Raw genomic sequence first — 24,255 nt, 5'->3', positions numbered from 1 at the left:
GTAACGGGGAAAGCAGTGGTAACTATGTCTTTGCCAGGAGGCAGGGTATCGTCCTCCCTGATCTCTTTATTATCTTTATTATTGTTCTTTCTGTCTTACTAAATAGAAGAGTATCATTTGCTGTAAAAATTCAAACAATGGAGAAACATACAAACCAAATCCTCCTTCTCCAATCTTTTTCCTTCAAAGGATCCACTGTGAATGGATTGAAGTAGGTGGATCCCTTTAGAGCAGTGCCCTTAGCCTTCACTACCGATTGAAATAGGCTTGGAAGCTTTTTAAAAATTTTTAAATTAAGTTTATTTATTTAATTTGAGAGAGAGAGAGAATGAATGAGTGGAGGAGGGGCTGGGAGGGCGGGGACAGAGGATCCAGAGCTGGCCCCACGCTGACAGCAGAGAGCCCGATATAGGGCTCACTCCAACTCACAAACTGCAAGATCATGACCTCAGCCAAAGTTGGACCCTTAACCGACTGAGCCACCCACGTGCCCCAGCCTTGGGAGTTTTAAAGGAGACAAGCCTGGTGCCAGACCTAGAGACTGTAATTTAATTGATCTGAGATGTGGGCTGGTTGGCAGGACTTTAAAAATCTCTTCAGGGGGTGCCTGTCTGGTTCAGTGGGTAGGGGCGTGTAACTTTTGATCTCAGAGTTGTGAGTTTGAGCCCCACATTGAGTATGGAGAGTACTTAAAAATTAAAGAAAAAAAAAAACCCTTCAAGTGATTCTAATATTTAGCCAAATCTGAGTACCAATGTTCCAGTGTATTTTTCTTTGTTGCTTTTTTAAAGATTTTATATTTTTAAAGTAATCTCTTAAAATCCAGGGTACATTATCATCTCTGATCTAGTAAAGACCTCTCGCTGGATTTACTGTTTGTTTTGTTTTTGCCTCTCCCCTCCCCAACTCTAATATATTCAATGTATGATTTCAGTAGGCCTATAAGTGTGTTTTCAATTTTCATAATGAATTTGTGCTATATTTTATCTTTTCCCTTTTTAGCCAACACCATGTTCCTGGGGTCTATCCACATTGCTATGCTTAAATCTAGTGTGTTTCTAACTTCTACAAGTTCTAATAACTACCTTTTTTCTGTTCATACCACACTGAACATTTTCCATGTCATTAAATATTCTTCTAAGAACGCCATCTGAAATAAACACGTAGTAGTTATGCTTCCAGGAGCCTTTGAAATCGTTCTCACCTGCCCAGCAGCTTAGGTACAGATAGAGGGGAGGTGGCTGGGTAACTTCACGGCTAGGTTTTGGCATGTTGTGCTGATCCTAACTACTTACTTTAGATGTGCAGTTTGGATTTTTTTCCCTTCTCCTGAATTACCATATTTGGCAAATGTGCTTCTGGCACCACGTTACAATAACACCTGGTACTGTTTGTTCAACTCTGTCTTCTCACAAGCTCTAAGCCCAGCGGATATTATCCTAGTTTTGAGGCAGCCTGTAAGGCGGGGCGTGGTCTGGACTCAGTGATAGCGCAGCTACTGGGACCCTGGCACCATCCTCCCAGCTGCAAGCTCTGTGCTCTGGTTTAAAGGTGTTGCTGCTTCCCACTATGTGAGGCAGGGAGAGATTTTTCTGTCAGACTTGCTGGGAGCTGGTAACTGAAGTGTCTGGTGCCTGTGCGGCAGAGGTGGGGGCAAGACCCCACATGCCAGCTCAGCGCTAACCACCAACCCACAACTGGGTGTGTCTGGGGAGAGACTCACAGTAACCTCAATGAAGACACCTTTTTCCACATTGAATGAGATTCCTGGACTCGTTGGGTGCTTTTGCTCATTCATCAGTAACCCTATAGCCAGATAACCCTGAGCCAGATGCAAAGACAAAGATGTGCCTTTGGGAAGTGCCCCTCGTGATGGGTGTGGCACTGTCCCTGACTTGGGATGCTGTAGTCTAAAGGGGAACGTGGTCCCTGCTCTCAGAGAGCTCTGGTCTCACGGAAACAGGGCACACATGTGAGGATACCCATTAATGAATTGATACATGCATAAAAATTATTGAGTGTGTCCTAAAATCCTCAGATGACTTGAGGCTAGTTGAGTTCCTTGGAATATGAAGAGAGAGCATTTTTGTGTGATTAACTCGTCGCTCCTGGGTGCCTAAGACTAGCTGTCCCCTTGAGTGATATGAGAGGGTGGTCTGAACAAGAGGGCCCAAGTATGTGTTGCGGGGGACCTTCTCCTACACAAACACAGTGGCTTCACCTTCTCTTCCCTGTTCTGACTGTAGGCAGACACCTATATAAATGAAGATGTCGAGAGCCTGAGGAAGACTGTGCGGGACCTGCTTGTCAAGCTGCAGGAGGCCGAGCGGCAGCACCAGTCAGACCGTGTGGCTTTTGAGGTGAGATTTGGGATTGGGGGAGAAAGTGCCCCAAGGGCTGGGCTGCCAGATACAGATGCCAGTGACTTAGCACGGACTTCATGTCTTCTTGGCCAGGTGCCATCAATTGGAAAGGCTGGGCTTTGAGGCCTGGGCACTTTCCTGTCTGCTTTTCCCATTCCTGGACACTTAGAGTTTTTGCTGTTCAAGGCTAGGCCATAGTTTGAAGATCAGCACTGGTTCTCTGGTGAAGTTGGGTGGTGGTGCTGGTTTGGGATAGCAGGAAGCTCAGTCATTTCTCTGAATACCACAACAAGAATTACTGGGCTCTGGGCACCATGCAGGCAAGGACTTTGCTGTCAAGGTTACCCTGCATCCCCATGTCTGGCATAATGCCTGGCATAAGGTGGTAGGCACTTCTTAAGTGTGGACTGGGTGAATGGATGGAGCAGTGTGGTTGTAGAAAGATCTGTGCCCATGGAGTCAGAGGACTTGAAGTCAAGTCTTGACTTTACTTTGAAGAACTTTGCGATCTTGAATGAGTATCTTAGTTATTATTACAAAAGTAATACTGAATTATTATGATGGAAGATTTAAAAAGTACCAAGGTCTGTAGAGAGTGAAAGTCCTCCACTACAGAAAGCATGAGAAGGGGCACCTGGGTGGCTCAACCAATTAAGCATCCAACTCTTGATTTTGGCTCAGGTCACAGTCTTACAGTGGTGAGATCGAGCCCCGCATCGGGCTCTGTGCTGAGCATGGAGCCTGTGTAAGATTGTCTCTCCCTCTCTCTCTTCCCCTCTCCTGCGTGCGCGCTCTCTCTCTCTCTCTCTCTCTCTCTCTCTCTCTCTCTCTCGCTCTCTCTCCCCCTCTCTCCTCCTCTCCCCGTCTCCCCCTCTCCCCCTCTCCTGTGTGTTCTCTCTCTCTCTCTCTCTCCCTCTCTCTTTGCCCCTCTCCTGCATGCGCTCTCTCTCTCTCTCCCTCTCTCTTTGCCCCTCTCCTGCATGCGCTCTCTCTCTTTGCCCCTCTCCTATGTGTGCTCACTCTCTCTCTCTCCCTCTCTCTTTGCCCCTCTCCTGCATGTGCTGTCTCTCAAAAACAAATAATAATAATAAATAAAAAATAAATAAAAGTGTGTGAGGTCTTCCATACTTTACAGAAAATTCTTTGAATATAAAATGAGGTACACTGGGCAAACACTAGGCTTCTATGTAAGATTAACCATCTGTTAATTATCTGCTATTGTTCATCCACATGTAAAGTATTTCTGTATCATAAATATGTAAGATAGGATTATGCCCTGCCCAGGTATGCCAGGAGCTGGTGGTACGAGGAAGCCCAGCCTGAATGCTTCTCTTTCATGGGACTAAGAGAATTTTTAAGAGAGATATTGAGGGGGAGGAAGAAAGCACAGGGAATGATCACTCGCCTTTAGAGATGATCAATTATTTGAGCCATTAATTTGACCTCTCTAAGTATTGGTTCCAACTTTTGTAAAAAGGGTCATGGAATATACTTCACAAGTGTGGTGTGTGGATTGAGTGAGGTAAGATATGTAAGTCTATTTACTGTTTTGAAGGTTTTTAGAAATATAAGATAACCTATATTTTTCTTAGTGATCCATTTAGTGAGTTTTCCTATCCTAAATAGTTGGGACTTAGTGTAATACTGAGATTAGTTTGGTCTCAGAATACAGTGGCTGTGCAGTAAAGGAGTTTGCTGCATCGATTTCAGTTTCCACAATTTGGGTAATTTGGCTGATGATGTATCAGTTTGGTGACCAGCTATTCACTATAGGAGGAAGGGGATGTTGAGGCTGTAACACTGAACCAGACTGTGGATTTTGGAAAGAAATTTCTACATTGAGAGGCCTTGTGAAGTACTTGTTGGTCTTGGCCATACATGGAAGGGTCTGTTAGCTCTGGGTTTCAAAGCTTGAATGAAGAAGTGTCTTGAGTAAAAGCCTGAGGCTAGAAGGTCCTGACAGCTGTAGCCCCCTGCCCACAGTTTCTTAGAAAGGGCTGTCCTTTGCCTGGGTGGTACAGTCGGTTAGGCGTCCGACTTCAGCCAGGTCACGATCTCGCGGTCCGTGAGTTCGAGCCCCGCGTCAGGCTCTGGGCTGATGGCTCAGAGCCTGGAGCCTGTTTCCGATTCTGTGTCTCCCTCTCTCTCTGCCCCTCCCCCGTTCATGCTCTGTCTCTCTCTGTCCCCAAAATAAATAAAAACGTTGAAAAAAAAAATTAAAAAAAAAAAAAAAAAGAAAGGGCTGCCCTTGGTCCATAGCACCTGCCTGGGTTGTTCCCACCACCGGGGTAGGTTGGCACCCCATCTTACGACTAAGAGGGTCCTTCAGGGAAGTGCTGACTGGAGCAACAGGGACAGATGTGGCAGAGGAGAGTGTGATCCTACAGCAGAGTGTGAGGGTCAGGGCCTGGCCCTCTATGCCCTACTCTGAGTGCACATCAGCTTGGGTGCAGTGTTGTGTACAGATAGGAGAGGTTTTGTTTCCATGTTCTTGCCTGTGGGGCTGGCCTGTTCCAGGCTAATATGGGACATCTGGAGGATTTTCTCATCTTTGCTGGTAAACTCGACTCTCCAATCTACTTTTCTGAACCAGGGATCAGCAAGGGGCAAGATTGCCACTTACTGTGAATACAACGTGCCCATAAGCATGGGTTTTCTGCTCTACTAGCAGCTTGCTGTCAGGGTTTGCAGTGGGTTTGCTCTGGACAGGGCTGGTGTGCGGCTTGGATGCGTCCACCACATGTCTCTTCCCCGATTCTGACTTTGGGAGGAGTCGGACAAACTGCCTACTTTAAGTGTTCTGTTTCCCCAGGGCTGCCTCTTTGAGAGGTTATGGGGATTCTTTTTCACTAAGTGACTAGGGAGTCAGTGTGGGGTAGCTGGGAGGAATTGAAATGGATGATGAGGTCACTGTTCTAGCACTGGTTCCATCATTCCCTAGCTGTGTACCCCAGGGAGATCGGTTGGCTTTCAGTTGCAACAGGAGAGGGTTGGACAGATGGATATCAGTTCCACTCACGATGTCATTGAGCAGTGACTGTGTGCCAGGTGCTGTGCTGAGCTCTGGAAGTGGAATGGTGCTCCAGTTCCCTGCTAGTAGCCCACTGGGGGGTGCACACGAGTGACTGGGCCAAATGCACTCGGTGCTACAAGAAAGAAAGGCACACAGGGGAAGGACCCCTTGCCTGGGTGTGAAGGCTTCTGGAAGAAAGGGCGTCTAAGCTAAGACCTATAGTTGGCATGTGGAGGACTGGAGGCAAGTTCTTCCTTTACTTTCCTTCTCAAATTCTGCCTCTGTCCCTCCCAAACTGGCTTATCATCTGTGCTAAAGAGCAGTTCTCTCTGGTGCTTACTAGTTGCCCTTCCAGGTGCCACATTGTCCTTTATATGCAGGCTGCAGGATTGCTTGATGGGAGGAAGAGTGGGGACACCGAAGGAAGGATGTGCAAGGTGTGCGCCCCCAGATTCTTTGCGTTTGCATTTGTAGGAAAGCCGTGGCACGGGGTTAAGCTTGGGTGGCACTGGAGGACTGGTGGGGGTGTCGAAGAAGTCCTCCATCCAGAAAGTGCTTTTGGGTTCCAGGTGTGACTCTAAAGTAGTGCCCAATCAGTCCTGTGTCAGTGAGCCCTGGAAACGGAGATACCCTGCTAGTTTCCCAAGTCATCCTAGAATCTCGAATGGGAAAGAGAAAGTTGCCTCCCTTCTCCTCTCACTGTGCGCAGGGTCCCAGAGTCTCCCCTGAGGTGTTTTACCCATGTTTGCTTGTTGTCCTCTGCCCCCTTCACCCATCCCTGTCCTGTCTTAGGTCACACTCAGCCAGTGCCAGAGAGAAGCAGAACAGAGTCGAGTGGCCCTTCAGAGAGCAGAGGACAGAGTGCAGCAGAAGGAGGCAGAGGTTGGAGAGCTCCAGAAGCGCTTGCTGGGCGTGCAGGAGGTGACTGTGGGAGTCTCACCTTCAGGGCCTGACTCCCGCGCTGGGGAGTGGAGGCCCCGGGACTCACTGAGATGGCTGCAGTCTCCTTTTCTGACCAGCTCCAGAAAAGCACACTTCACAGTTTCCTCAGCAAATACCTTCGAGAACATTTGTGCCTTTAAGGAACAAGAGGTCTTCCTCTCAGCTCAGCTCAGCCCTCCCTAACAAGAGCTGAACCCGTTTCCATTTCAGTCGGGTTGTTGTACAGCTGCCCTTTATGGGCTTTTGAAGACTATTGTGAAGGAACTGCTGGGCCTGGTTTCCCAGGGACCAGTAGCCAGAGCCAGCAGGTGGGCCTGATAACGCAAGGCTGGGCTCTCCGTCCGGGTAGCTGGGTGAGGCTGGGAAGTTTCTGTGTGCTGAGGGTGGGAAGGGTTATCCCTGACAGGGGAGGGCACCCCATCAAACCAGCTTGGTCTGCTGCTCTTTGGCAGCTGTCCAGGCCCAGCAGGGACTGAGCTCAAGCCCTCGGGCCCCTCTCACCCCAAACACAGAAACCGCTTTCGTGTCCTCATCCTAGATTTTCTTCCCTTTGGCCCATCCAGGAGCATCAGGCCTTACTGGTGAAGGTTAGGGAGGGGGAGACGGCCTTGGAGGAACTGCAGATCAAGAACACTGACTGCCAAACAGAACGAGAAAAGTAAGGGCCCTTGTTCACTGTGAAGCTGGGGTGCAGAGAGAGGAGGGCGGGCCATGCTGCCTGCAGCTCCCATGGTGGCCAGACCTGGGAGGAAGCTAGTGCTGATGTCAGATCTTCCAGCCGTGACTCACCATGTGGCTGCTCGGGATGGGGCCCCACCCAGGGAGATACTGTTTGGGAGGCTGCCATCTCTGGGGAGTTCATTTTCTGTGGAGTAGGAACTAAAGAAAATGCTTTCATGGTGTCAGAGCCAAGGTCAAGTAAGCTGGTAAAACACCTGCTGTTCGCTGTGGCACGTTATTCCACCACTTTTCACACGGGGTATAGATGTGGTATTATGGCGCCACAGTTCCCTCCCCCCAGAACGGAGAACAATGGTAAATTATTTGAGGGTAAAATCAAGTAACTTCCTCACTCGTCATTTCATTGAGAGATACAATGAGCAGCCTCGTGAAGAGATGCTGAACGTCCTGTCACTTGAAGCTCAAACTGAGACCCACCTGTCAGCAGCGGCATGTAGGGGATCTCTGGGATCCTTTCCACTCCCAGTTAGAGGGTTTTACAAATTCCCTCTGATCACAGGGGATCAGAGGCCCCAGACTATTGAAACCTACAGGGCAAAGTTTGGGTCATTCTGGACATTTAAGAATTTGGAAACTCTTTATGCTGCTGGCAATTAATAAGATCTCAAATGATAAATCAAAGTTAACACCAGCATATGGGGTCTATTCTCCATGGTATAAGTTAGATCTTTTTAAGTTCAACAGCCATCACCTGGAAGGCCTTCTAAGGAGTTCCATGTCTGTTAAGACATGATCCTTGCCTTCTTGGGCCCCTCAGTCAGCTGGGGACATCGTCTTTTCTAACCTGGAGGAATAACCTCTAGGTTTACTAGTCTGGGCATGGAAAATTGCAGACGTTTTATTGTAGCCTCCTTTGGGCTCGATTTCATAGAATTGTTTTAAATTACTCAGCACTCCGTCTTTCTCAGTGGTGCTCGTGGGCAGGCAATTGAGAGGAAGCAGCAGGAAAAACAAAAAAGACCCAGATAATCCAAAACAGAGGCTTGGGAATGGCAACGATAGCTATGCATCATAAAGGCTGATTTTCTCAATAAAAAGAGCCTGAGAAATAGGGCACTGGAGAGCTGAGGGTGGCTCAGATTGTTTGAGGCAAAGGGAGGATGTGAGGGGGCTCGGATTGTATGGTACCCCACCCCCACCCTCAGAGGCCTGAACTAGACACCCTGCCCGGTCACCTGACCTCTGGGGATCTTGGGCCAGTTTAGAAGAGGCAGAGGAAACAGCAATGTCTGGGAATCAGGAGATTTAGGAACATACAGCTCCCACCTGAATCTTTCCAGGAATGAGGAGCTCCTCACACCTGAGGCAGTCCACTTTCTGGCCGCTTTCATGCTGAGCAAGTCCATCCTGTGTTGTCATAAGGACTGCTTCCCTGGACATCTACCTGTCGGTTCTAGTTGTGCCGTCTGGAGCTTTCCTGTGTAACCTCCCCTTGCTGAGCTTCCTAGCTGATCTGTAGTGGCGCCTCTGCTGTGCCCTTCCAAGGTGTCCCTGCACCTTGTCCTCATGGCAGAGCACCAGGGAGTTGGGCAGAGGGAACCCAGTTCATGGAAACCCCCAAGCCTGAGGTTGTCCCTGTGCCTGGGTAGAGAGAAAGCATCTTTTCCCTCTGCCTCAGCGTCCTGGTCTTGATCCCCAGGGCGGCTAACCTGGAAAAGGAAGTGGCCGGCTTGCGGGAGAAGATCCACCACTTAGATGATATGCTCAAGAGCCAGCAGCGGAAAGTCCGGCAGATGATAGAGCAGGTAAGCAGGGTCTGGTCTTCTGCGGCTTCAGCTGCCCCCTTGGGAGGTCACCACATGGAACCCAATCCCAGTTTCCTGTCACATCCACACTTTTGCTGTTCATTCTCCTGGGGAGCTTGGTTTATATTCCTACATGTCCCATAAAACATTTACGGCTACCAATTACAAGGTTTGAATGATTGGGATTCGCTTTTCTCCCATCTTTCCCCTTTGGTTTTGGTCATTTGCCTTCTGCTTTCCAATGGGGAAAAAAGGAAGAGGCTTGTCACTTGTACACCTTGAAGAGTGCTGGTAAATGAATAATTAAGTCGCAATATACTCACTTATCTATGTGTGGATTATCAACCTTTGTACCTCATGGCAGATTTTCTGCCTTCCCCTACCTGAGCTTTAGGGTAGCACAGTCAGGATGTGCCATTTTGCGGGGCGCCTGGGTGGCTCAGTCTGTTGAGCGTCCGACTTCGGCTCATGTCATGATCTCACAGCTCGTGCACTCGAGCTCCACGTCAGGCTCTGTGCTGACAGCTTGCAGCCTGCTTCAGATTCTGTGCCTCCCTCTCTCTGCCCCAACCTACTCGCATTCTGTCTCTGTCACTCTCAAAAATAAATAAACATTTTAAAAAAATTATAATTAAAAAAAAAAAAAAAGGATGTGCCGTTTTGTGTAATTGTTTTGAGAACTTAAAACCCCCTAACTGGGAGGATGAATTTGCTGCATGTCTGCTCCATTAGGGCCAGGATTTTTCTGGTTAGTTCATTACTCCTTCCCAGTGTCTAGGACAGAGCCTGTCACACAGTAAGGCCTCGACAATTGTTTTTTTTTTTTAAGTAGGCTTCATGCCCAGCACAGAGCCCAACACAGGGCTTGAACTCACAGCCCTGAGATCAAGACCTGAGCTAAAATCCAGAGTTAGAGGCTCAACCGACTGAGTCACCCAGGCGCCCCCAAATATTTCTTGAATGAATAAGTAATTTGTATTTCCCAACATCAAATGGAATGGGTTTTGAGCCATTTATGATTTGGGATCATCAGAGTGGTGTTCTCCTCACCACTACCCCCCCCCCCCCCCCCCACACACACACCTGGGATAATCAAGAGCTCAATATTGACTGAAATGAGGCTTTTATAGAAAAGCAAGTGGCGCCTAGGTGGCTCAGTTGGTTAAGTGTCCGACTTCAGCTCGGGTCATGGTCTTGCAGTTCACAAGTTCGAGCCCCACATTGGCTGTCTGCTGTCAGTGCCAAGCCTGCTTCAGATTCTCTGTTCCCCTCTCCCTCTGCCCCTCCCCAGCTTGTGCTCTCTCTCTCAAAAATAAAATAAACATTAAGAAAGAAAAAAAGAAAGAGAGAGAGAGAGAGAAAGGAAGGAAGGAAGGAAGAAAGAAAGAAAGAAAGAAAGAAAGAAAGAAAGAAAGCTAAGCAAGTCATGGGAGAGGTGCAAAAGACTGCCTTATGTCTCTGCTGGCTCCCCAGTAGCAGGGAGAAGTTTGATGAGTGTGTACTGAGTCATTTCAAAAAAAATTTTTTTTTTAATGTTTATTTATTTTTGAGACAGAGACAGAGCATGAATGGGGGAGGGTCAGAGAGAGGGAGACACAGAATCCGAAACAGGCTCCAGGCTCTGAGCTGTCAGCACAGAGCCTGACGCGGGACTCGAACTCATGGACTGCGAGATCATGACCTGAGCCGAAGTCGGCCGCTTAACCGACTGAGCCACCCAGGCACCCCTGTACTGAGTCATTTCAAAATGAGCCCCATGGTCCCCCACATCTTTGCAGCTCCAGAATTCAAAAGCTGTGGTCCAGTCAAAGGACAGCACCATCCAGGAGCTCAAGGAGAAAATCGCCTACCTGGAAGCAGAGGTGTGTGCCCTGAGCAGCCCTGGGAAGGGAGCAGGCTCTTGAAGACAGGACTGTACCTAGGGAGGGAGAGATTCTGGAGGGGTCTTCATCCTGTCTGGCTGCCTGCTCGGAAGTGAGTATCTGGGATGGCCGTTGATGTTCAGTTCAGCCAAGTCAAGTGTTTTCTGAGAACCTTCAGGGAGTCGCACCGGTAAGACCTGTCCCTACTCCAGAGGGGTGCGTCATCACGGTGTGAGCCCCGCGCCATGAGCTGAGCAAAGGAGCTGACAGAGCTGGGCTGTGAAGCAGGGGGCTTTCCGTAGGAGGGGTCTTCTCCATGCCTAAGGTGATGGTCTTGATCCGCTCATAAGTTCTTAGTCTAATTTCCGCCTTTCCTCAGAACCCTTCCTGCCTGCAGACTACCTGAAGATTGCTTTTCAGGCACTGTGTGAAGGTCCTTTGCAGTGGAGATATAAAAAAAACTGGGAGCCTGGGTTGTTTATCTCCAGAATTCACACTCTAAATTTAGAGATAAAATATGTTTAAAAAAAAAAAAAAGACCTTATAGTATAAGGAGTATAGTCAGTGTTACTGTAATAACATTGTATGATGAGTATAATGTAGCGGGTAGAGTTGTGGAGTCACTGTGTTTTACACCTAAAACTAAGGTAGCCTTGTGTGTCAACTATACTTCAATAGTGAAAAAACAAAGACCCAAGAATATCTTATATAAATGCATGTCAACAAAAGGCAAGTAAATATCTCAAGTAGCTACAAGAAATGATATACAGGAAATGTATAGGAAGGACAGCAGGGGACGATCAGTGTTGCACACAGTTCTTGAAGGAGGGAGGTAGGATCAAGAACAGCAGGATGAGGGTGATCCGGAGTGGTGAAAATGGGGGGTAAGGGGGGAGAGGGCACGCCGGTGGTGGCACGCAGGGTCAGGGTGGCTGTGACAGTAGCACAAACAGGTGGGGAGAGCATAATGATCTAGTTAAATGTCACACGTGACAAGCCAGAAAATGGCCAACGCTGACTGCACAACTCGTATTACAGAATTTAGAGATGCATGACCGGATGGAACACCTGATAGAAAAACAGGTCAGTCATGGCAACTTCAGCACCCAGACCTGGGCCAAGACGGAGAGCCTGGGCAGGTGAGTGGGCATGCACGTAGTGGGGCCCAGGGAGGAAGTGAGGCAAGTGAGGACAGTGCTGAGGCCAGGGAGAGGCTTTTGTGAATCCATCTTAGGCTCTTGGTCTCTAATTTCACCTGTTCTCCACCAGAGCCATTCTCCACCCAGATCAGTGGAGAGCCTGATAGCACAACCCCAAGGAGGCCCATGAACAGCCTCTAGATGTGAATGGACACCCTGAAATTGTAAAAGTCATGAGTGTATAATGAGTACATTACTTCTAGGGAGAGGGACTTCTGTTTCCAAGAGATTCACAAAAAGATCACACACTTTGAAAAAAACCAGAACCACAGCTGTCCCCACCTCTCAGCTGTGTAACTGCTCCTTGTTTTCTTATCGCCCCGCCCCCAAGCAGTACTTCCGCTCTCCTCATCTTTTCTTAGACGGTGCTGACGGTCAGTGGTTCAAGGCATTAGAACCAAGAGATCAGCCAACACTGGAGTGTGGAACCCTAGAGGCGAATGTGGGGGGTGGCTGTGTGCAGGGCAGGCAACATGAAGCACTCAGCGTTTCCCACTTTCTTTCAGCATGAGGATATCCAAGCCCCCCAGCCCTAATAAGCCCATGCCTCTTATCCGAGTGGTGGAAACATGAGTGGAAGGAGCCAGATGCCGCTGTTGCTGCTGCCTCTTGCCTGCGGAGAAGCCCACCACCCCTGTAGGCCGTTAGCCCCAACTTTGACTTCCTGACTGATCCCTGGCTGCACTCGAGGCTTGGGGTTCATGTGTCCCACTGTTTCTAAACTCCTGACTCCTGGATGCTGGGTGGACAGAGGACGAGCACCTCCTGGGGACACTGCAGCCCTTTGGAGGATGCTCTCCTGCCGGCAAGGGCCAGGGCAGTATCCTTATCCCTGTAGTATTATTTCTCTGTAGCAGAACCTCCCTTCTCTTGTAGACTGGAGTTCAGCTGCCCCAGAGTCAGGGGAGGTGACAAGATTTGCCTCAGCCCTACAAGCTGGAGGCACAGATGTCCACAGCGATTGGAGGGTGTCCTGGGGGAATGAAGTTCCCTCTGCAAACACAGATCCATTCTTAGCAACACATTGTTTGTTTTTCTACTTGTTCCACTGCTGACCCGGGCCTCCTACAGATAGACACAGGTGACCTGTCAAGGCCTGGGCAGAGTCAGTGAGCCTCAGCTTTGGCCAGCCTTGTCTTCCTGGGAGAAGGAAATGTACATTCCGGGAGTAACTTTTAGTGTAAAGATTCTGTAGGGCCACAGATAGTTGCAAGTGACTTCTGTCTGCTGGGAAGGTTCCCAGCATGTCTTAGGGTTTTCCCCTAAGACGCAGTGCCAGGTAGACCTCGGTCTTCTTGACTCAGGAGCCTAAAAACTGTTTTCACTGGGTTACATCAATCTCAGCGAAACTCTTGTTGTATTTATTTTGCTAAGTTATTGGTGTTTTTCCTTTACATCTCACAATTGATTTAATACCAGAGTTTTACAGCCTTCTCTTGCGGTGTTTGGATTTGTTCCACGCTGGGGAAAAAATGTGTTCCCGCTGGACTTGTTAATTTCAGAATTAAATCTTTTCCTCTTTTTCTTCTACCTGCTTCTTTCCCTTCTTCCTGGAAACATGATTTGAACCTCAGAAAGGCAAGCAAATTTGCCCTGAGGCGTTGGAGTCTTAGTGTATGCCGTTTGGGAGAAAGGGTGATCCGAACTCTTTGGGGAAGGGATTAAATTCTTCCCCTAAACCCTCTGCACCCTCTGCTCCACAATTGGTCGGTTTTCCTGGCTCTGAATGACCCTGACCCTCACCAAATTTTAAGGCTCTTCCTGCAGCCTCAAGAAGGAGATAAGTATCAGGATGTGGTACTATAGGGCACAGAAACATTAAAGATAAACATGGATCGGGGCGCCTGGGTGGCGCAGTCGGTTAAGCGTCCGACTTCAGCCAGGTCACGATCTCGCGGTCCGTGAGTTCGAGCCCCGCGTCAGGCTCTGGGCTGATGGCTCGGAGCCTGGAGCCTGTTTCCGATTCTGTGTCTCCCTCTCTCTCTGCCCCTCCCCTGTTCATGCTCTGTCTCTCTCTGTCCCAAAAATAAATAAACGTTGAAAAAAACATGGATCAAGTCTTGGGGTTCTAGCTGGCTCAAAGCCAGAAGGCTGAACTTGTGTGTGTTTCTGTGTATCAGGACTGGGCTGGTGTACCAGCGCTGTCCAGGTGTTATGCGTTCACTTTCCTCATTTGTAAAACCAGGGGGGCTCAGATCAGATGGACTCCAAGGGCCCTTCCAGTTCTGATGTTTTTTTCCCTGTGGCATATTCTTTGTATGGCGAATTGAATAAAATATGTTAATGTGTCTCTTTGAGCTGCTGGTCTGTTCCCCGCCCCCCCCCCCAACACTTTTCTGGGAGGAAGAAAGAGGATGGCTTTAATGTCTGTGAAAGATGGGCACCCCGCTGTCACATCTGGAAGGTGTGGTGCAGACAATCCAAACACTGAAGGACTTTGTGGCATTCAGAGGAGTTAGAATGTCCCCCTTAAGCAGCTCCGTTTCATGGTCTGGGTCTTCATTATTGGAGGTGGCCCCTAACTTTGACCCTGTCTGGGGTGGTGGCCTGGTGGGACCCCCTAAGCTTGGCCAGTGTGTTTCCTCCTTGACTGGAGAAGAAGTGGTTACGGCAGAGGCCCTGTCATTACTTAGAGATTCACCAACCAGCACTGGAGGAAATGGGAGCAACTCTAGGTCCTTTGCAGAAATAGCAGGCACTCTGGAAATGCTGACTGCAGCTGTTCAAGGGTCTCGTTTCTGGCTTGCTCTGGGCTCTCTCTCATTCAATTAGTGCGGTGATCTTTTTTTTTTTTTTCCTTATGCTAAGAATGCCGTTGAATGTACAACCCCCACCCCCACCCCCACCCCCCACCCCCCGCCCCGGGGCATAGCTAAATTTACATGAATCTTTTCTAGACTAAAAAAACTGGAAATACAGCCCCCTTTATCCCTGGCCACTTCCTTCTAGCTTTCCTTTCTCCTTTAATGGAAAGAATGGAAATTTTTTTTCTTCGGACTGTCCTTCCCCTTTCTGCTCGTCAGCTAATTCACACTCCAGGTTTCAGAATGCGTTGGAAGCCTTCCATTCCAGACCTGGGTTTGTCTTCTGGCAGCCCAGGGCTCTCGTCTATCTTTGGCAGCCTTGCTTGGCATGGGTATGGCTAGACTGTGCTTGTTCACAGAATATGAAGAGGGTAGAAGCAGGGTGGGGCTGCTTATGGCGCCAAGACTTGCAAGGCTGGAAGGCAGGAGTGAGTGTACTGCCATACAGGAAAGGGAGGCTCTCAACCCAGGCCTCGAAGGCTTGGTGGGATGAGCGGAGACTTGGGTTGGAGATAATGAAGTGGTCTGGAGACTAGAACCAGGGCAGAAACGTGCCCCTGCTGTGTATTTGCCACGGTCTAGTGGTATCATCTCTGAAAGGAGCAGGGGCTTGTTCCAAAGACTAAGGAGGGTCTATGGGAAGAGGAAGTAGTGGAGGGAAATGTCATTTCTATCTTGGCGACCTTTTCAGTGGAGAGCAGGGACTGGAGCCTGAAGAAGGGCGTGGTGAACAAGCTGCTCCTGATTTCTGCCTGTTATGTCACTTGTAAGGCAGCTCTGTGCTGCTTGAATGTTTTGTGGAGGGAAGATGGAGTCTGCCTGCCCGGGACCTTTGCCACGAAGGCCTGTTTCTTTGAGCTGGGTGCTAAGAGCCGCCTGGACACGCAGCCAGTGGCAGCCAGCTCCCTGCAGACCTGCAGCGTCGGCCCCAACGTGGGAAAGGAAGGTCGTAGAAGCACTCCTTGCCTCCCGAAAAGGGCCACTGTTCCTGCGTCTCTTCACGTGTCCCCTAATGCAAACAGAAAAGTCTGAGAGGGACATGGTATTTCAACCACGAGGTGCATGGCAACTCTTTAAATATTTAGTTAGTTATAGTTTTATTGAAATTCCAGTTAACATACAATATAATAATAGTTTCAGTGTACAATACAGTGATTCAACACTTCCATACATCACCCAGTACTCATCAGAACAAGTGCCCTCCTTAATCCCCATCACGTATTTCCCCCATCCCCCTGCCCACGGCAACTTTAATAACTGAATTTCTTTTTTTTTTTCATGAAGTTTATTTTTTAAGTTTACTTGGAGAAGGAGGGAGACAGAATCCTGAGCAGGCTCCATGATGTCAGAGCAGAGCCCAATGGGGAGCTCAAACTCACGAACCTTGAGATCACTGACCTGAGCCGAAATCAAGAATTGGACACTTAACTGATGAGCAACCCACACACCCCTAAAACTAAATTTCTAAAGTGCAAAGTTGATTGGCACATTTTCATCTCTATTTAATCTTTTAAATCTTTTGGGGTGCCTGGGTGGCTCAGTCGGTTGAGTGTCCGACTTCAGCTCAGGTCATGATCTCGTAGTTCTTGAGTTCGAGCCACGTGTCGGGCTCTGTGCTGACAGACAGCTCAGAGCCTGGAGCCTGCTTCGAATTCTGTGTCTCCCTCTCTCTCTCCCCCTCCCCTGCTTGCACTCCATCTCTCATTCTCTCTCTCAAGAATAAATAATAAACATTTTTTAAAAAATTGAATCTTTCACTATGAAATGTTCTAAGATTTACCCTGGAAAGATGCTCTGCTATGATATGGCTTAAAGCAACTTAATTTGACTGAGGAGGGCAATGTCCCTTGGGGTTCCAAAACAGCTTTTCCTCTTCAGTGAACTCTTCAGTATGTATTGCTGTTTTGTGTGGGGCCTCTACTAGTCCCCTGGGCTCCCTCATCCCTCAGAGCCACACGTGCCGGGGCTTGGGTCTGAGCTTGGTCAGGCTCTGACCCAACAGCAGATGTTAGCCCAGAGCCCTTGGCCTCTTTTCCATGCTTCAATTTAGCACTCTGGCTTTATAAGGAGAAATTGTGTCCTCGCTTCCCTGCCCCAGTTCTAAGCACCATGGCCTTGAAACTCAAAGTTGGAGACCTAAATATTCTCTAGACCCTCTTCCTCCAGGCTAAGGACAAAGGAGATGTTTTTTTACAGGTGAGTCATTTCTAGCTCCACGCGCTCTGCAGGTTGGCGGTGAGACTTTTTTGAACTCTAAAATGTATGTGGCCTTTCTACTGGAATCTGTCTTCCCCTGGAGCCTTCTGGGACATGGGACTGAGGCTAGATGGTGACAGGATAATTAATTTCCTGACAAGGGGTTGGTTGCCAAATCATAGACCACAGGATCTCAGCCAGCAGAGGGGTGAAAAACCAATGCTCACCACTTATCTACCCGTTCAGTGCTGCTTACATGCCTAGGCCTTTCCTTCCTGTCATTGGTATTCTGGGCACTGTGTCTCTCTCTGTTTGTGTGAGTTGGCCTACGTAAAACATACTGTTGTGGGGGGACAAATTTGAAAAACACTGCTGTTTAGAAACAACTCAGTTTTCCATCTGTCTTTCCACTCTACTGCTCAAACAGGACACCTCACTTCTGATGCTACTGGTCACCAAAAGTGTGAGATTTTCCCCACACCAAGCCACTGAGGACACCAGCTGGGTGTCCTGCAATTTAACTCCCTTCTGACACCACCTACCTGGAGATAGCGTCAGATCCCTCAGGGTAAAAGCTCCGTCCACAAGCCTGCCCCCAACTTCAGATGCCAATCACAAGTAGCAGGCCCCCAGGCTCCCACGACTTCTGTCTGACTTGGATACAAATTGGAGGTTCCCACAACCCTTTCCTTGGCTTTGATTAATTTGCTAGAGTGGATCACAGAACTCAGGGAAACATTTAAGTTTACCAGTTGATTACAGGACATGATAAAGGATGCAGATGATGAAGAGATACCTAGGGTGAGGTCTGGGAAGGTCCTGACTGCAGAAGCATCTGTCCCCATGGAGCTGGGGTGCATCACCCTCCGGGTGTGCATGCGTTTGCCAGCCTGGGAGCTCGTGGAACCCCATGCTGGTGAGATTTCATGGAGGTTTTCCCACATAGGCACGGTCAATTCTTTACTCCATTTCCAGGCTCTCGCCTCATCCAGGGGCCTGCCCAGAGTTGCCTCACTAGGACCAAAGATGTTCCTGATGCTCTCATCACTTAGGAATTCACAAAGGTTTCAGGAGCTCTTCATTAGGAACCAGGGCCCAAGACAAATTTTAGAACAAGAAATGTTCCGATGCTCTTATCACTTAGGACACTATAAGCGTTTTAGGAGCTCTGTGCCAGGAACTGTGAGTATGTGTGTGTGTGTATGTATATATGTATGTGTGTGTATATATACATATATATACACACACACCTCACAACTGGTATATAGGACAGACCTCTTTCCTTGGATATATTGTAATCTCAGGGTCAGGAGGACAGAAATAGACTCCCTTCCAAAATCTCTCCCCTATTCACTTTCTCTTTGTAAAGAGAGTCCCTCTCTTCAGTGATTCAGGCTAGAGACTTTAAAGCCATCTTGACCCTTCTTTCCATTTGTCTCTTGTGTCCAGTGGCCAACATGTCCTGATGTTTCCTCATGTGAAAAATCCCTCAGACTTTCCCCTTCTGTGTCTACAACCTTGTCTCAGCCAGTCTTGAAGTCTGGATTGCTGCAGAAGCCAGTGCCTGCTGCTCCCCTACCTTATAGTCTAATCTACCCCAAGCCCATCCTCCTTACTACCATCACTGGAATCTTTCCCCAATACTAGTTTCATCCTACCAGCTGGGGTTATTCAGCAGGACCAAAAAAAAACCCCAAAACAAAACAAAAACAAAAACAAACAAACAAAAAACAACAACAAAAAAAACGGCTGATGGGAAACAGGACAGTCTCCAGAGATGAACATGTGTTCCATGGGAGGAGGGGCAGTTCTCCATCTGGCCCCAAAGGGCAGAGCTCAAATCTGTGGGTGGCTTTGGGGGGAGACAGCCAAGGAACAGAAAGAATGCATTGACAAGGAGAGAGTCGACTGGATTGTTAGGTCCAGTCGGCAAGTTTCCCCGCAGACACCGGTAATAGCCTGTTTGGAAAACACCCTGAAATATAATATACCTAGGAATCACCTTATTTGGAAATGTCAATGATCGACGTGAGGACAATGACCAAATTTTGTGGAGAAATACAGGAAAAGTCAATGAAGAAAAACCTCCCCAGATGGCAAAAGTAAAACTGTAAAGATGTCAATTCTTTCTTAATTTAATTTTGGGCTTTGTGTAATTACAGTGAAAATCCCAATAGAGTCCTTTTAGAATTGGATATAATTATTTTAAAATTTATCTGGAAGAGTAAACAGGGGAGATAGTAAAGAAAACATTGAAGACAGTGGTTGATTGGGAGGAGGATTAGCCTTGGCAGATAGTAAATCATGATACAGCTTGTACATCAATTTAGCAGACTGGCTAGGTGAAAACAGACCCAATCTTATTTAGCATTTAAAAAGGACAATGTGGGGGCGGGGAGCACCTGGGTGGCTCAGTCGGTTGAGCATCCTTGGCTCAGGTCATGATCTCACAGCTTGTGGGTTCAGGCCCCGCATCGGGCTCTGTGCTGACAGCTCAGAGCCTGGAGCCTGCTTTGGATCCTGTGTCTCCCTCTCCCTCTGCCCCTAACCCACTCACATTCATCTCTGTCTCTCTCAAAAATAAATAAACATTAAAAAAATTTTTTTTAAAAAAAGGACAATGGGGAGGGATGCCTGGGTGGCTCAGTCGATTGAGCCTCCCCGCTCTTGATTTCGGCTCAGGTCATAATCCCAGGGTCATGGGATTGAGCCCCGTGTTGGGCTCCATGCTGAGTGTGGAGCTTAAGATTCTCTCTCTCACTCTCGGGGCACCTGGGTGGCTTAGTCAGTTGAGCATCTGGCTTCGGCTCAGGTCATGATATCGTGGTTCGTGAGTTCGAGCCCCGGGTTGGGCTCTGTGCTGACAGCTCAGAGCCTGGAGCCTGCTTCAGATTCTGTGTCTCCCTCTCTCTCTGCCCCTCCCATGCTCACACTCTGTCTTTATCTCTCAAAGACAAATAAACATCTTTTAAAAAATTTAAGATTCTCTCTCTCTCTTTCTCTCCCTCTGCCACTCTCCCCTCTCCCCCCACCCCCCCAAAAAAAGGACTATGGGGAGAAAGGCATTTGAATGGCTGGTTAAAATTTGGGGTGGAAGGATTCTATCCTTAAACAGTACACCTAAATTAAATTCCAAGTGAATTAAAAATCATAAGTTGACTTCAGAAAAACTAGAACCATTTGCAACTACATGGATAGAACTGAAGGGTATTATGCTAAGCGAAATTAGAGAAAGACAAATATCATATGACTTCACTCATATGAAGACTTGAAAAGATGAAACAGATGAACATAAGGGAAGGGAAACAAAAAGTATATAAAAACAAGGAGGGGGACAAAACATAAGAGACTCATAAATATGGAGAACAAACAGAGGGTCACTGGAAGGGTTGTTGGGGGGGGGATGGGCTAAATGGGTAAGGGGCACTAAGGAATCTACTCCTGAAATCATTGTTGCAGTATATGCTAATTTGGATGTAAATTAAAAAAAAAACAAAAGTAGAAAAAATATAATTTAATATCAACTCTGAGAGATCAATTTAGAATTTTAGTACTATAGGTCATGAAGGAATATGTCAGTTGTACCTCAAAAAATTTAATTCACAGAAATGTAAAACTTAAAATGTTATTTATTTGTTGATATTTATTTATTTTTGAGAGAGAGAGAGGCAGATTGCAAGCAGAGGGAGGGGCAGAGAGAAAAGAAGACACAGAATCTGAAGCAGGCTCCAGGCTCTGAGCTGTCAGCACAGAGCCCGAGGCAGAGCCCGAACCCACAAACCATGAGACCATGACCTGAGCCAAAGTTGGTCACTCAACCACCCAGGCTGAGCCACCCAGGCACCCCCCAAAATTTTTTATTTTTGAGAAAGAGAGAGAACGTGGGCAGGGGAGGGGAGGAGAGGGAGGGAGACAGTATCTGAAGCAGGCTCTGTACTGACAGCAAAGAGCCCGATGCAGGGCTTGAACTCACGAACCATGAGATGGTGACCTGAGCTGAAGTTGGTTGCTTAACTGACTGAGCCACCCAGGCGCCCCTGTACGTTTGTATTTTTAAATGCTTATTTATTTATTTTGAGAGAGAGAGCAGGGGAGGGGCAGAGTGAGAGGGAGAAAGAGAATCCCAAGCAGGCTCTGCGCTGTCAGGCCTAGGACTTGAATTCACAATGACCTGAACTGAAATCAAGAGTCAGTTGTTTGAACCACCCAGATGCCCCTATATGTGTATTTATTAAGCTCCTACTGTGTGTAAGGCACGGAGCCTTGGACCGGGGATTCGGGTTGGTGACAGCAGTGAGCTAGACCAGCATGGTGGGTGGAATGACAATACGGGTTGCAAGTTCAACTGGCTTAAGCAATAAAGGTTCAGTCCTTTCTGGCTCAGGTGACCAAAAGCTCAGGTGAGTGCTCATAGGGTACTTTGGGGTGTCACTAAAGACGACTCATTCTATTTCTTCTCTCTGCACAAGAGTTGTGTTGCGGTGCTTCTCGTAACAGTATTAAACGGGAAACGACACATCCAACAGCAGAGACAGGTTAAGGACGTGAGGACACAGCTACCCTGGAACATTATGCATTCACTACAAATGGCCTTTACGAAGACGATGTCACATCAGGGAGCAGTGCTTAGAATTTTAAGTGGCAAAAAGTAGGACACAAAATTATATGGACACTTCCTACAGCTTTGCAAAAGAAAAAAAATGTTTCTAAAAAGACTAGAAATAAATACTCTGAACCACTTACCATGCTAGTGCCGTGTGATTTGTTTTTGTTTGGTTTTTGTTACCTTGACCCTTCATTTTCCAAGTTTCCTATGTGTTTGTTCTTTTCTCTCCAGCAAGGCTGCTTCCCATAGTGCCTTCTGCTCAGGCTGGGACCATTCCTGTCCTTGTACATCTGTTGGTGTCATTTCCGTCACCTAGAATGCCTTTCTCTTTTGACCATTTGATGTTGACTGATAATTGATACAATGATATTGTGCAGTTTATAGAAGATGTACATGAAAACACTTTTTTTTAATGTTTATTTATTTTTGAGACAATGTGAGAGACAGAGAGCAAGCAGTGGAAGAGCAGACAGAGGGAGACACAGAATCTGAAGCGGGCTCCAGGCTCTGAGCTGTCAGCCCAGAGCATGACACAGCGCTCGAACTCACAAACCTGATCATGACCTGAGCCGAAGTTGGACGCTGAACCGACTGAGCCACCCAGGCGCCCTACATGAAAACACTTTCTAAAGTGCTTTATAGATGTCAGTTTTTACTGTTAGGAATTAAAAAGGAAGAAGAGGAGGAGGAAGAAAAAAAAAAACCTATTATTTGCACTGCACTGTGCCAGGTGCTAAGGGAGATCAGAACGGACAAATCCAGAACAGAACTGTGGCCTCCAGAAGCTTACAGTCTTGTCAGGTGGGTGGGGGGAAAACAACACGTGGATGCTCACCTGAGAGAGGTGAGTAGTGCTGTGAGAGAAGAGGTGGGGCAGTATGTGGGGTTAGAAGCAGGCCCAGGAGAAAGGGCGAGAAGAAAGCCCGAGTTGGAAATAATCAGCCTGTGTGGGGGTTGGTGAGTGCAGCTGAAAAGTCCTCCTGGAAAGTAGTGGGGAGGGGAGGCAGGGGGAAATAGGGTGGGTCTGGTGGACTCTAATCTTGACAGCAACAGTTCTCCAATGGAGTTTTTTTTTTTTTAAACTAGCATGTAGGTTCTTGGGGGGCAGGGATCTTCTTGTGTGTCTGGTTCAACACCAAATCCCTAGTGCATAGAGGAGTGGTACCTGGCCCAGTAGATGCTCAAAAAATACTGGTTAAAGGGAAGCTGGAATGAAGGCTAATCCCAAAGAGGTGGATGATGCAGATTGAAAAGGTAAAGGCTGGCAGCAAAGAGACAGGTTAGCTGACTGTTAGGGCACCTCCAGACATGAAGTAATGAGAAACTGACCTGGGGTAGTGGCCACGGAACCGAAAAGTAAGGGACTGGTATGAATGGTTTGGAAAGAATGGTTATGTCTTGGTGCCTGACACAGGACATAGAAAGGAATCAAAGATAACATCAAGGAAAGTCACTCGTGCTTCAAGCCTTCCAGGAGGGCTTCCCAGAATTCTCAAGCCTGGGCTGTGTGTTCCCTTTCTGAACTCAACACAAATAATCTGTATTACCCCATTTTGGGGCATAAACATTATAATCCAGACTTTACAGGGTGCCTGGGTGGCTCAGTCAGTTGAGTGTCCAACTTCGGCTCAGGTCATGATCTCATGGCTCGTGAGTTCGAGCCCCGCATCCGGCTCTGTGCTGACAGCTCAGAGCCTGGAGCCGGCTTCAGATTCTGTGTCTCCCTCTCTGCCCATAACCCACTCGCATTCTGTCTTTGTTTCTCTCAAAAATAAATGAACATTAGAAACAAATTATAATCCAGACTTGGGTTTGTTTCCCCAACTAGACTGCAGGCTTTTAAAGGTCAGAGGTATCTCCAGTCCCCACAATGCCTGGTCCTACCACTACCACATAGTACATGCTCACGAAGTCCTCACTGCTTTAGAAGAATCCCGTATTTGCCTCTGTGCTGAAGAGAGCCCTTTACTTTTGTTTTGTTTTGTTAAATTGTTTTCATCTTCTGTCTTAGTTGTTTCCAGGGAGTAAGGAGGAGGCACATCCTGAATACTAATACTCATGTCCTCATGGAATAGTCCCCGTGGAAAAGTCAAGTACCAACTATTAGCACTGCCACCAACAATGAATAATTTCATTCATTCATTTGTTCTTATGTTGGGTTAGTCAGAGGCGACTAGTGTAGCATGGAGCCTACACTCAGCATGGGCTTTGGGTCTTGCTTATAATCTTAGATCTGTCACTTATTGGCCATGCTGGCTTGGAAAAGTTATTTAACCTCTCCTAGCTTTAGTTTACTCATCCATAAAATCAAGATGATAACGTCTACCTAATAACATTTGCTGAGTGCTTACAGTGTGCACTGCCATTTAAATCCCACTTTACAGATGAGGAAATGGATACACGGAGAGTAAGGATGCATAGATAGGAAGTGTAGAACCAGGAGGTGGTCATAGGCGATCTGATCCCATGGCTCTTGTGCTTAGTGTGGTGCTTTATAACCTCACGGGTGTGGCGGTGGTCAGCACAAGGCCATATGGAAGGATCATGTGTAATGTGTCTGGTACACAGCAGGTACTGAATATGCTAATTATTGTTAGCAAATATTTTTGACCATCTAATATGTCAAAAGTATAGAGTTAAGCTTTGGGGATGAACAGAGATACAGACTCTGCCCTCAAGTTGCTCCCAGTACGTTAGTCCCACCAGATATTTTGGGCCAAGAGGCAAACAGACAATCATAAACTAGCACTACTAAAAGAAACCACAGAAGGCATAGCACTTCCT

The 24,255-nt window shown here is 47.6% G+C and overlaps 1 protein-coding gene across 7 annotated transcripts in view; it reads left to right on the top strand.

Moving 5' to 3' along the window:
* Positions 1-14,155, top strand: part of TUFT1 (tuftelin 1) — a 42,476-nt gene extending 28,321 nt beyond the window's left edge. For all 7 annotated transcript variants that reach the window (XM_047847972.1, XM_047847971.1, XM_047847970.1 and 4 more), the window contains 7 exons: positions 2,247-2,360; positions 6,169-6,297; positions 6,882-6,976; positions 8,699-8,804; positions 10,583-10,666; positions 11,705-11,805; positions 12,372-14,155. In XM_047847972.1, the coding sequence (XP_047703928.1) occupies positions 2,247-2,360; positions 6,169-6,297; positions 6,882-6,976; positions 8,699-8,804; positions 10,583-10,666; positions 11,705-11,805; positions 12,372-12,438 (696 nt within the window). In that variant the 3' untranslated portion in view covers positions 12,439-14,155. The remainder of the gene's footprint in view (positions 1-2,246; positions 2,361-6,168; positions 6,298-6,881; positions 6,977-8,698; positions 8,805-10,582; positions 10,667-11,704; positions 11,806-12,371) is intronic.
* Positions 14,156-24,255: the final 10,100 nt, after the last annotated feature.

The sequence above is a fragment of the Prionailurus viverrinus genome, unplaced genomic scaffold, assembly GCF_022837055.1.
Source record: "Prionailurus viverrinus isolate Anna unplaced genomic scaffold, UM_Priviv_1.0 scaffold_50, whole genome shotgun sequence".
Lineage (NCBI taxonomy): Eukaryota > Metazoa > Chordata > Mammalia > Carnivora > Felidae > Prionailurus > Prionailurus viverrinus.
The sequence above is the reverse complement of the archived record's forward strand: the minus strand, read 5'-3'. Positions and strand labels throughout refer to the sequence as shown.